We start from the raw sequence: 12,414 nt of genomic DNA on the forward strand, positions 1-12,414 counted from the left end.
TATAATACATATGTGCTTTCTAATCAGATTTTTAAAATACTGACTTTTGAGAGCAATTTATACCATCTCAATATAAATCCTTCATCAGATATGTGGTTTGCAAATACTTTTTCCTGGTCAGTAGCTTGTCTTTTCAACCTTTTAACAGAGTCATAGAACAAACATTTCTCATTTTCGGGAGTCCAACTAATCAACTTTTTTCTTATTTGGATCATGTTTTTCATAATATGTCCAAGAAATACACTAAGCTGCAGGTCCCAAAGATTTTCTTTTATGTTTTTTTCAAAAGTTTCATAATTTAACATTTCACATTTAAGTTTGTGAGCCATTTTGAGTTAATTTTTTATAAAATGTGTGTGAAACTTACTTAAATTGAGGTTCATTTTCTTGGTGTATGGATATTTAATCGATCCAGCACTATTTGCTGAAAAAGTTATCCTTTCTCTATCGAATTATTTTTGCACCTTTATCAAAAAATCCGTGTGTGGTCTGTATCTGGATTCTCTATTCTATCCCACTGATCATATTTCTATGATCTACCAGAACTGCACAATCTTGATTACTACAGTGATGTGAATAAAATACTTTCCTCAAATTTATTCTTTTTGCAAAATGTTTTTAACTATTCTAATTCCTTTGACTTTCCATATAAATCTTAAAATAACCTTTTCTGTATCTATACAAAATTTTATTAGAACATTTAAAAGACTTACATTAAACCTTATATCAATTTAAGGAGGTTGACAGCTTTATATCACATATTCAATCCATGAACATGGTGTGTCTCTCAATTTATTAAATATTCCTTTATATCGTACATTAGTGCTTTGTAGTTTTTAGGATACAAGTCCTACACATGTTTTATTAGATTTTCACCCAAGTATTTCTATTTCTTAATGACTATAAATACTATTACATGTAAAATATTTATTTCTAAGTGTCTGTTACTAGAGTATAGAAATAAAATTGATTTTCTTTGTTTTTTGTATCTATGGAGTTGGTTTGGCTTTTTTGTTTTTCAGGCTCCACATGTAAGAGAGAGCAAATAGTATTTGCTTTTCTCTGACTTCTTTCAGTTAGTATAATGTCTTCAGAGTCCATCATGTTGTTGCAAATGGCAAGAATGCATACTTTTTTATGACTAAATAGTAAACCATTATATATTTTTATATATATACATATATAAAATTATATCTATATCCAATAGTATTCAACTATGTATATATTATATATATATATCTAATATATATATATAAATATATATATATATCTCAATTTCTTTATCCACTTATCCATCAATGAACATATAGTCTGATTCCCTATATTGGCTATTATGAATAGCAATGAACATGGGAGTGCATAAATGTTTTCAAGTTAGTCCTTTTATTTTCCTTGAATAAATACCCAAAAGTGTAATGGCTGGATCATATAGTAATTCTATTTTTAATTTTTGAAGAACCTCCATATTGTTTTCCACAGTAGCTATACAAACTACATTTCCACCAACAATCATGAGGAGTTCCTCTTCTTCACATCCTCAGCAACACTTGTTATTCTTGTATTTTTGATAATAGCCATTCTAACAGGTATAAAGTGATATCTCATTTTGATTTTGGTTTGCATTTTCCTGGTAACTAATGATATTGAGCATCTTTTCATGTACCTGTTGGTCATCTATACACCTTTGCAAATATCTATTTGAGTCTTCTGCCTGATTTTTAATTATTGAATTTTGTTGTTATTATTGAGTTTTTTGAGTTCTTTATATATTTTGGATATTATCATATATATTATTTGAAAATATTTTCTACCATTCCGTAGATTGCCTTTCTATTTTATTGAGGGTTTTCTTTGATGTGCAGAAGCTTTTTAGTTTGATGTAGTCCCAACTTGTTTATTTTTTATTTTATTCCTTTTACGTTGGGTATTTAAGACATCATTGCTAAGACCTATATCAAGGAGCTTACTGCTTAAGTTTTCTTCTAAGAAAGAATAGTTGCAGGTCTTACATTCAAGACTCAAATCTATTTTGAGTTAATTTTTGTATATAGCATAAAATAGTGGTCCAGTTTACCCAACACCATTTATTAAAGTAAGACTCTCCTTTCCCCATTGTATATTTTTGGCTTCTTTGTTGTAAATTAATTGACAATACATGTATGAGTTTACTTCTGGGCTCTCTGTTCCACTGGTCTGTGTCTGTTTTTGTGCCAATACAATACTCTTCTGATTGCTATAGCTTTGTAGTATATTTAGAAATCAGGAAGTATGACGCCTCCACTTTTGTTCCTCTTTCTCAAGGTTGCTTTGGGTATTCATGTTTTTTGTGGCTCTATACAAATTTTAAGGTTGTTTGTTCTGTTCCCATGAAAAATGCCATTGGAATTTTGATAGGAATTCCATAGAATCTGTAGATTGTTTCAGGTAGTATGGACATTTTAACAATATTAATTCTTCTGATCCAATCCAGTTGTTTTTATGTATCTCCGTGAGTAACTTACTGTTCTTTTCTGGGAGAGTAATGATTACTTGAAAAGTTAAGAGCATTTCTATACTAGGATAGTCATGATTTATTCATTTCTTCTCCAGATCTCTTTTGACAGAAACACTTTCATTCTCTTCTGCAAAAATAGTGAACTTCACAGCTACATAGGCTAGAAGCTGCATATAACACAGGTATTACCTGTCTACCTTCATCAGTCCTAGTTTGAGAGTATACTCATAAGCTAGGTAATGAGCAACGTCCTTATTCTCGATGATTTTCTCATGGCTCCAGGAAAGTTGGTACAAAGTATAGACCTTAGACCTAAATCCAGTTCTCCTACCCCACCCCCAGGAGATTTTGACACATGAGATCTCTTTTCTTCTTGGACAAGCTAATTAATCTTGTAGGAGATTTCAGTAAGAGACAGCCAGTTGTACATATCATGTGTGTGGGGGGGGCGGTTTCTATTTCAAGTGTTATGAAAAATAACACTTGGATCTGGTCCTTGCATAATTATTGTCTTTTGTTATCCCAAAAGATGCAACATGGGCTTAATTTAACCATTTAGTCTAAGCACAAAGGGCACATAAGAACTATATTTGTCCTTTTTATTCCATCTAGAGTTTCTTGCTACTTACTGGCTGGCCTGGCTCCCCAATGCCAATCGGTCCTGGAGCCCCTGTTCTTCCTTCCTGACCTCTTTCCCCCTAAGAGAAAGAAATAATCAAATGAAAGTTTGAGTTTTTAGATTAAGTATATACATAGCACAAGATACTCTGGAGATTTCAACAAAGATATATTCTAAAATACTCAAGCTTTTCACATTCATAAAGATAAAAAAAAATTCTGGAAGAGGAGAAATAGCTCGAATTTAAGTGAACAAATTACTATAAAATGCTCATCATCCCTTCTTGTGTAAGGGCAATACACCAATTTTAGCTTTCAGAAACTATTGTGTGTGTAGCGATTGCAAGGCTGGACTGCATTGGATTCCTTTGAGTTCACTGAGAGGACCACGCTAACCAAGCTTGTGCTGCTCCCTGCTCCTCTCACCACGGTCCTGGATTGCCACCTTTCCTATTCCATTTTACCCCTCCTTTCAGTTCCGTTTCACCCTTCATCTCCTTCAGAATCTTTGTCCAATTGCTCTGCCAATATGACTCCACCTTCCCTGGAGTCTCATCATGCTTATTGTTTCAGCTCTAGCCATGAGTGATACTTGATGATACCAGAATAGCCTTTTTTTTTTACTGCTGTCTTAGTTCTGCACCAAAGTCTTACTGTCCCAATGATGTAGAAAACCCATTTAAAGTAAGCACTTACACTCTGTGACATCCTGCATGATACACCCAGAGCACTCCGGGGTGTTGGGTGTCGTTGCACTTTCTAGTTCCCTACAAACCTTTCTATCAACACGTACCTATTCAGTGTTATATCTTTCTGGTTTCTGCCCCCTCTCTGCTTCTTTAACATGAACAGGTGATAGTTCATATGTTAAGATATTTCACATCCCAATATCACTTTTGCATTTGCATTTTGCATTTAAATTTAACATTTAAATTCCATGAAAACTCAACAGAACTAGATGTATGTTGGCGAGAGGGTGGGCATTTGGAGGCAAGACAAATTTTTCATTTTCATCAAATAAAAAAAAAAAAAAAACATTGATTATTCTTGTGGTAACTGCCCCAGTGTCCAAGCCAACCACCCCAGACTGTAAATACCTTCTATAGGCAGCCTCCTTGCCTCTAGAGGGCAAAGCTGAGCAGAGTTCGCATCACAGCTTCCCCAGTCCCCGCAATAAATTCAGTACTCATCAATGGGGGAAAAGACAAGAATTGTTACCTTAATTCCTTGCTGTCCAACACCAGGGGCTCCTGGAGGACCATAAGGACCAGGGGGACCTGGTTCACCCTGGAGGAAGAAACAGTTATGCATTAGGTCAACTCAACAGTATTTGTTCAACAGCTCTTAGATGTATAGTGATGCTGTAGGAGCTTTGAGGGCAACAGTGAAATCTAGGACATAGTCACGACCCTCAAATTGCTTACAATCCAGCTGGGAGGACATTATAGACCCAGGATTGAATTAACCACTGCACACAGTGGGCACAATATCTAGGGTCCATGAAAATGTTTCCATATTAATGTTTAAAATCAGAATAAAAAAATTTTTTAAAAATATATAACAATGAATCCAGTCTGGATCAAATTTGTCTTTCTGCCAACTCAGTAGTAATACACAATTTTTAACATTGTTTTATGGAGAAAGAAGCCCACAAAAACAAAAGTTTTAGGATCCTGCCCTCACTTGTTTGCTCAACAAGTCTTTATTATGTGCTTCTGACAGACACCTTTGTTACCTACCCAATGACCATCCCCTCTCCTCTTTCTTTTCCTGCTATTAGAAACCTGAGCTGTTCACATCAATAGAAAGGTAGTCTTTACACTCAGGGCTGTAGGATGAATGATAATTGGTTCCATGCAAGTCTAGAATCTCCTTTCCTTTGCCACTGGTTGGCCTTGTGGCTCAGTTCCAACAAATGAGATATGGGGACGTTATTCAGTGCAAAGAGAAAGTTTTACCTCTGTCTCTTCTTTGTTAGTTGGAGATATGATAGCTATCTTGCAACCACGAGATAACAGTCTCTCAGATGACTGCCAACCATTGAAGAGGACTATGCAGAAAAAGATTCTGAAATGTCGTAGCTCCGGGATACCTCACTGAACTTAATCAAACAAAACCTCATCGAGCTACCTACCTTCAAGTCTTCTGTTTACTAAACAACATTAATTGTGGCATAAGCCACAATTAATGAAGATATCAGTTACAAGAATCCAGAAGTATTTTCAATTAATAGTCTGCTATGTGGCAGGCCCATCCTAGAATTCAAGCATCACAGAAATAAATGAGACGGAAGCACTCAAACTTCTACATTTCATAGGTGAGGAACCTTAGTCCCAGAGAGGGTATGTGGCCTGCCCAAACTCACACCTCAATATCACCCACAGGTACATGGCAGGTTTCTCAAATTTCCAGTCATGTGGCATGTTGATAAGAGAAACGAGAGTGATTATTGATTACATTTTCTTTTTTTTTTAATTTTTTCTGTTTACCAAAATAATATACCTTCATTACAGAAAATTTGCCATATATTGAAAAACATGTACACAGAGAAAATTTTAAATGATCTATCTATAACTACTACTAATTTCTGGTGCATTTCCTTCTAGTTCTTTATGTACACACATACCTCTAATTTATGTGAAGGAAGATTTCTGAATACTCTCTTATTTGAGTTAATGAATCCTTGGTATTTAAACTTTCATCCAACTTAGAGATTTCTCTTCATCCTTATATTAATCAACAGTAAAATGAGATAAGTTGAGACAAACCTTCTCCAGATTGAGGGGAACAAAAGGATTTTCACCAATGGTAAAGCCTCAGTTTTCCCTGGAGGCTTGTGATTTTGAAGAGGACTCTTAGTAATGTCCTATTGATATGATAAGGGCATTACTTTAAGGAAGTCTGTGGACTTTATTCAGTTACAGAAGGGAAAGGGAAGGGTCAGAGTCAAATCAGCTCCCCAAAAGATGTGCCCAGGCTCAAAATTATAACAAAGAAAACCTGTCTCAAAATCACTTGATTATGAGTTTAGGACACCTTGGCACTTGGGTGAATTGGATCTAAAGTTACCTTCAGTTCATTCTTTTAAGTGTAAGTCAATCTGGTAGATAAATCAACTTGAATTTTCTTTTTAAAATTCAAAGTTGTGGGGTGCCTGGGTGGCTCAGTGGGTTAAGCCACTGCCTTCAGCTCAGGTCATGATCCCAGGGTCCTGGGATCAAGCCCCGCATCGGGCTCTCTGCTCAGCAGGGAGCCTGCTTCCTCCTCTTTCTCTCTGCCTGCCTCTCTGCCTACATGTAATCTCTCTCTGTCAAATAAATAAATAAAATATTTAAAAAAAATAAATAAAAATTTAAAAAAAAATAAAATTCAAAGTTGTACTTATTTTTCTATGTATGTTAAATTTTCTGGAGCAGCCAGATAGTTGCCCTTCTTTTTTTTCACATGTTCTTGGCCATGGACTTTCTCCACAAATAATATCAGACATAAAGATTCTCCCAAATGTGAAGCTGTTTTCTTGATCTCAAAGTTTAAGTGCTAGAGAATATTTAGTTTCCTAATTCAGATTCCAAATTTTCACTTCAAAGAAACTTTTCCTTATAATTTCCTGTGCCACAGTCTTGTCAGTTATATTGTGTGTGGGTGACTGTTTCCCTCGCTCAAGGAACACCAAGCACTACTCTGTGACCAGTAATGAAATAAATACAGAGAAGTTCACGACATCACCCCTAACCTCAAAGGACCAGTTTAAGAGATAAAACACACCATTAAAATAATAATAACACAAAGCCTTAAGTTCCTTATTGTATTCATTCCCTGTCCCTTTTATATTAGTTTGGTTCTGTAATGGATCAGAGGCTTTTAAGTATTATATTATATTATATCATATTATATATACATAGTATATATTTGGAGGAGAGTTTGAGTTTTTTAAGTAGTGGAAGCTCTGCCCTACTTAGTACTTTTCTGTATGCTTGATCTAAAACAAACAAGAACACAGGTTGGTGAGAACTTTTCCTCTAAATATGGACAAGGAACTGGTTCTTTTGTTAACTTGAAATATGTTAATCAGCAAAATCAGTAGGAGAAGCAACTGTCTTGCTCTTAAGCCCATGAGCTTCCTTTACCTTTGGTCAAGCACCAATAGCCATGGAGCAATTTTTCAATACTGCTTTTTTAGAGAAGGTATAGGGATCTAAGGGTTATAAAGGGATCACTTTCCCTACCTTAGCACAGCTCAGTAGCAACATATCTTCACCTTTCAGTTGTTTAAATTTCTTTCTCAGGAGCTTAGCATCTCAATATAAGACCTACAGACCAGCATTGGCCTACAATTAATCTTTATCCCATTCAGACTTCTCCCTTCCCTTTCCTACAAAGATTCCCCAGGTGATAAAGGAAGTGGTCCTGCTTGTAACATACCATCACTTGGTAAGACAGAACAGGAAGAGAAGAATCACACTCTACTCACAATGATTTTCTAGACGTTCACCAAGGCCACATTGCCCATTATTCATACCCCAACCTTCACCAGTAAGTACAAACACACAGAGAGAGGTTGAATGGTCCCAGTGTTACTTGTTATTTCCTCTACTTCACTTTCTTTAACCATCAGAAGCATATCCAAAGAGGACTGAGTTAAAGTGGATAGCCCTGGAGGGGGTTTGTTTCTCATGACCTCTATATGAGTGTAAGCATAGGTAGGGATATTGAGGAGGTTAGGAAAACCACCATTTCCTCAGAAATTAAGGATGTTTGTGCTATGGGCCTTAACATCGAAGGAAACCAATGTTTAATAAAACTTAATATTTCCAAACACTGCCCTGTCACTTTGTGTATATTATGTCACTCAATCTTCTAATAATCTTAGGAAATGGGTTTATTTCCTTATTTTATGGTGTGGGATATTAACCATCACTTTTTAATCCATTTTTCACCATGAATGGAATCGCAGGGGGAAAAAATGGCTTTTTTCCCATTCAATCTAGTTGAATCCTGGCTCTATAATTTACTAACAGTTTGAGTTCTGCAAGACCCCCATATGCAAAATGAGGATAATTATATCTACCTTGCAGGGCTGCTGAGAGCATGTGAGATATTGTCTATAAAACATCTAAGTCATAACTAATCACATGATAGCTGTTTAATATGTATAGATTCAATTGTTATTCACCAGACTTTCATTGAGCACCACCCTGGTACTGAGTACCCAGTTACATAATTATTGGCATAAATCAGATTACACCTGCACTTTGTAGACATTTACAATCTGGCTGGAAAGACAAATCAATATAGAGGTAAATATGAGCATGTGAATTAGCTATGATAAAGATATTAAGGGAGAATGTAAGACTATGAGGCACAAATGTTTAATTCTACCTTAAGGAATTGAAAAATTTCGTATAGCAGAGGAGATATTTGCTCTGAACAAAAAAAAAGTAGGAATCATATCTAATCTGATAGAAAAGAAGAGGAACAGAAGTTCAGGAAAATGAAAGAGTATGAGGCATAAAATGATATGAAAAGTTATGGGGACAATAAGCAGCTCTGTGGGCTCAAATGGACAAAAATAAGGCAACAATAGGGTCACTGTCTAGAGTAGCACTGTCCACTAGAAATATACAGTGAGCCACATATGTAATTTTAAATTTTCTATCCACATTAAGGAAGTAATAACATTTTATTTAACTCAATATATCCAAAATATTATCATTTCAGCATATAACCAATATAAAAATCTTATTAGTGATTTTATTTATCATTTAACACGTGTCTTTGAAATCCTTTGTGTATTTAACAACTATAGCACATTTCCATTTAGACCAGCCACACTTCAAGGACTCAGTAACCACATGTGGCTACTGTATTAAATAGTGTTTGAGGAGGCCAGAGGCTCAGGTCAGAACCATGGAGAGTACCAACAATTAAGTGGGGTGGGAGTGGAAGACCACAGAAATGTCCTGTGGGGAGTTGAGGAAGAGAGTGGCTGAGAAAAAGAAATGGGAACTCCAAAAATAGTGTGATAGAAGTCAGGAAAGAGAATTTCAAAAGGAACTCATCATCTCCAAAGACAAACTCCTCCTCTTCCCCTCACAGACCTGATCACCTTCCAGCATTCTGTCTCAGTGAAGAGCACAATCCCTCCATGAGTCAAGCCAGAAGGAATCATTCTTGATACCTCTCACTCCCTTACCCACCATGTGTAATGCATCGCCACCGCTTTTCCATATGTCTTCTAAATCTCTCTCAAATCCATCTACCTCTTTAGTCCTCTAACATGCCTCTTTAAGACTAAAGAGTAATTAAGTAAGATCTCAAAGTAAGACCACCTATTGTTCAGACTACAACAAAGTCTTTAGTACGCTACACACATCCATCATAGCACGCTTTAATTTATTCCTCCCATTGCTGCCAATGCAATCTTTTAATTTAAGTTTTTAAAAATTTTTTACAAATATTTTATTTATTTATATGACAGAGAGAGAGAGAGCCAGAGAGAGAGAGCCTGAGCAGTGGGGAGAGAGAGAAGCAGCCTCCGCTGCTGAGCAGGGACAGAATTTACCTCTTCTTGAATAATACAATTATAAACAATGTAATCACACTTTGGGGTCTTAACATTAGAAAGACACTTTAGTAACTTCTTTTTTTTTTATTCCTGATGCAGGGCTCAATCCCAGGATCCTGAGGTCATACCTGAGCCAAAGACAGACGCTTAAATGACTGAGCCAACCAGGCAACCCTTAATATTAGTTTTATCTTTTATCCAAGTGAAACCATTCAAGGACCTTCCCTTTGCTCCTGGGGGAAAGACAGAGCTCTTTATGACTTGTGAGCCCCTGCATGGTGTGGTCCCATGGGCTTTCCAGTCCCTTCTGTAACTAGTTGCTTCTTCACTCACCACTGTAGCAGTATTAACCTTTGTTCAGTTCCTTGTACTTGCTAGTCTCCCTTCTGTCATATGGTCATAGCACATGCTATTCTATCTATATGGAGGTGTTCTTACCTTCCTTTTTTCCTGGTCAACTCTTACTCATCCTTCAAATCTTATTTTAAGCAGCACAGCTTCAGAGAGGGCCTCTCCAATCAGGTGAAATTCCTATCCTAGAGGTATTGATAGCACCATTTCCCTCTTTTTCTAAGTATTCATTATAATTACAACTTCCCCTAGATTGTTGGGAGGATGTCCTGTGACTTTGCTTAGTTTTGCACTGTCAATACTTCGGTAATTGATAACATTCCCTCCACCATTCAGGCAGCAAACACATACTGAGCAGCAGCTTGGGAGCTGGTACCATGCTAGCTGCTGGAGGAAATTGGAAACAAAGCAGTTCTCAGCTGAGGGGGTTGGGAACCTGGAGATGCTCCTTTGGAGTTCCCTCTGATTTAGTTTGGTTTTCAACCAAAAGTAGCTATATATAAATTACATAGTGATATCAAGTACCTATTACACACAGTGTCTCCTACAAACTTACCCAAATAAAATTAAATATTTTCTTTTCAACTGAAGGAATAAAAATTCTTAAGGTTACACTGTATGGGAAGTCAGCTAGGAGAACACAGCATGGCTTATTCCGGGCATCAGCTCTAACCAAAGTCAACATCTTTCCTTGCCCTAAGATAACAAGTAATGAATGGTTGTCCAAGACTCTGAATTTTTTGAGGACAGAATTTACCTCTTCTTGAATAATACAATTATGAACAATGTAATCACACTTTGGGGTTTTAACATTAGAAAGGCACTTTAGGAACTTCTTTTTTTATTCCTTCCCAAATAAAGTGTAGCACCAACTTTAATATTTTAAGTCTTGTGACAAATATTCTCATACTTTCCAAATGGAGGAAAACGGTGGATGAGCATGCTGCTTAAAATAAGATTTGAAGGATAGGTGCGGAATGATTTGAGTATGGCCAAGATACAGTCTTAGCTGGAACTAGGTGAAATTGTAATGAAAATTGTAGTATTATACCAGATTTTAATAACTCAACTCATTTTCTTGATTGCTATTAGATTAAACCACATGAAGTTGATAGTATTCAACCATGATCAACCATAAAAATGATATTCATATGGTCAACCTATTAGGAAAGTCATACTTCATATATAATAAAAATCTAAGGAACTGTGTGTCATTGTCCCTAAAAGGAAGGACTGCTTAGCAGCCCATCAGGAGAGTTTTTAAGAATCTCAGCTCGGGTGGACACTCCTTGGACTTTTATCGCAATAAAAAAGCCTTACCCTTGGAATAAACTTAATATTCTCTATTGCGATGCTTTTGCAATTTACTTGAATTGGGGACATTCATGTGATTTTTTTTTTTTTAATTCTGACATCCCTCTGAAGACCCTGCAGTAACTGATTCAGTTCCATGTTAGTGCCCAGCTTGACTGGGCATGTGGGTTAGACTCAGCACCTTTACGTTGGCAGCATTTGGGGCTTCTTGATCCATCAGAGTTTTTACCTTGGCAGTCTCTGTGCACATGCATGTATGCACGCATGTGCACACGCACACACACAGCGGTGTACCCCTCCTGCTGAGAACCATATGCATCAGAGATTTGGGAATGAAAATCATCTGCCTTGAAGCCATTGGCTGACATCCCACATGTTCTGGCAGCCAGTTCAAGTTGTCACTATCAGTTTTCTCATGTCAAATGAGTTAATAAGCTCATTTAGAGTCCTGGTGGGCAGATGTGCATGTAGGTCAAAGCCCTTTCCACAACAACAATTGCTGGATTACTAATGATTTTTTTCCCTTTAATTAGGCCCAGGACAGAAATAGCATTTAAACTTTGACATCTCCGAAGAGAAAACATTCACATAGTTTGGCAGCTTGGCTCCAATCTTCATTCAACAGATATGTATAATTAAAATTGTAAAGGGACTCTTCCCTTTACAAGGGCATCAATACTGTGCAGTCACAACCTTGTTCAAAGTTGTTAGCTGCCCAGGGAACCAGAAGGCCCATCATTGGTTTGAGACAATTGGAAAAACTGACACGTTCAAGTACTCGGACTTAAAATGCTTTAGTGAAGCAAAAAAATAGTCGTTCTGTGAAGAGATCCATAACTTTAAAGTTTTTCTCCTTAATTAATTCTCTATACTAGGAATTGTTGATTTCTATGTATGTTTCACTTGGTTTGCGTCCCATCAAGTTAAAAAGAATTATATCCTATTTAAAATCATGATTTTTTTTTTTTTTTAAATGGTTGAAAGCAACATCATGATGTCAGGAGATTGTTAGATTTCTGAATTGTGTGAGAGCTGAACTAAAACCACACAGCCTGTTTGTTTGAGGAGGAAG

General features: G+C 36.4%; 1 protein-coding gene across 1 annotated transcript in view; it reads right to left on the minus strand.

Moving 5' to 3' along the window:
- Nucleotides 1–12,414, minus strand: part of COL28A1 (collagen type XXVIII alpha 1 chain) — a 158,470-nt gene that overhangs the window by 108,986 nt on the left and 37,070 nt on the right. The window contains exons 12-13 of the mRNA XM_004767821.3: nucleotides 4,331–4,399; nucleotides 3,124–3,192 (exon numbers count right to left, since the gene is read on the minus strand). Coding sequence (XP_004767878.1) covers nucleotides 3,124–3,192; nucleotides 4,331–4,399 — 138 coding nt within the window. The remainder of the gene's footprint in view (nucleotides 1–3,123; nucleotides 3,193–4,330; nucleotides 4,400–12,414) is intronic.

Source organism: Mustela putorius, unplaced genomic scaffold (assembly GCF_011764305.1).
Source record: "Mustela putorius furo isolate JIRA1106 unplaced genomic scaffold, ASM1176430v1.1 tig00003845_pilon_pilon_pilon, whole genome shotgun sequence".
Lineage (NCBI taxonomy): Eukaryota > Metazoa > Chordata > Mammalia > Carnivora > Mustelidae > Mustela > Mustela putorius.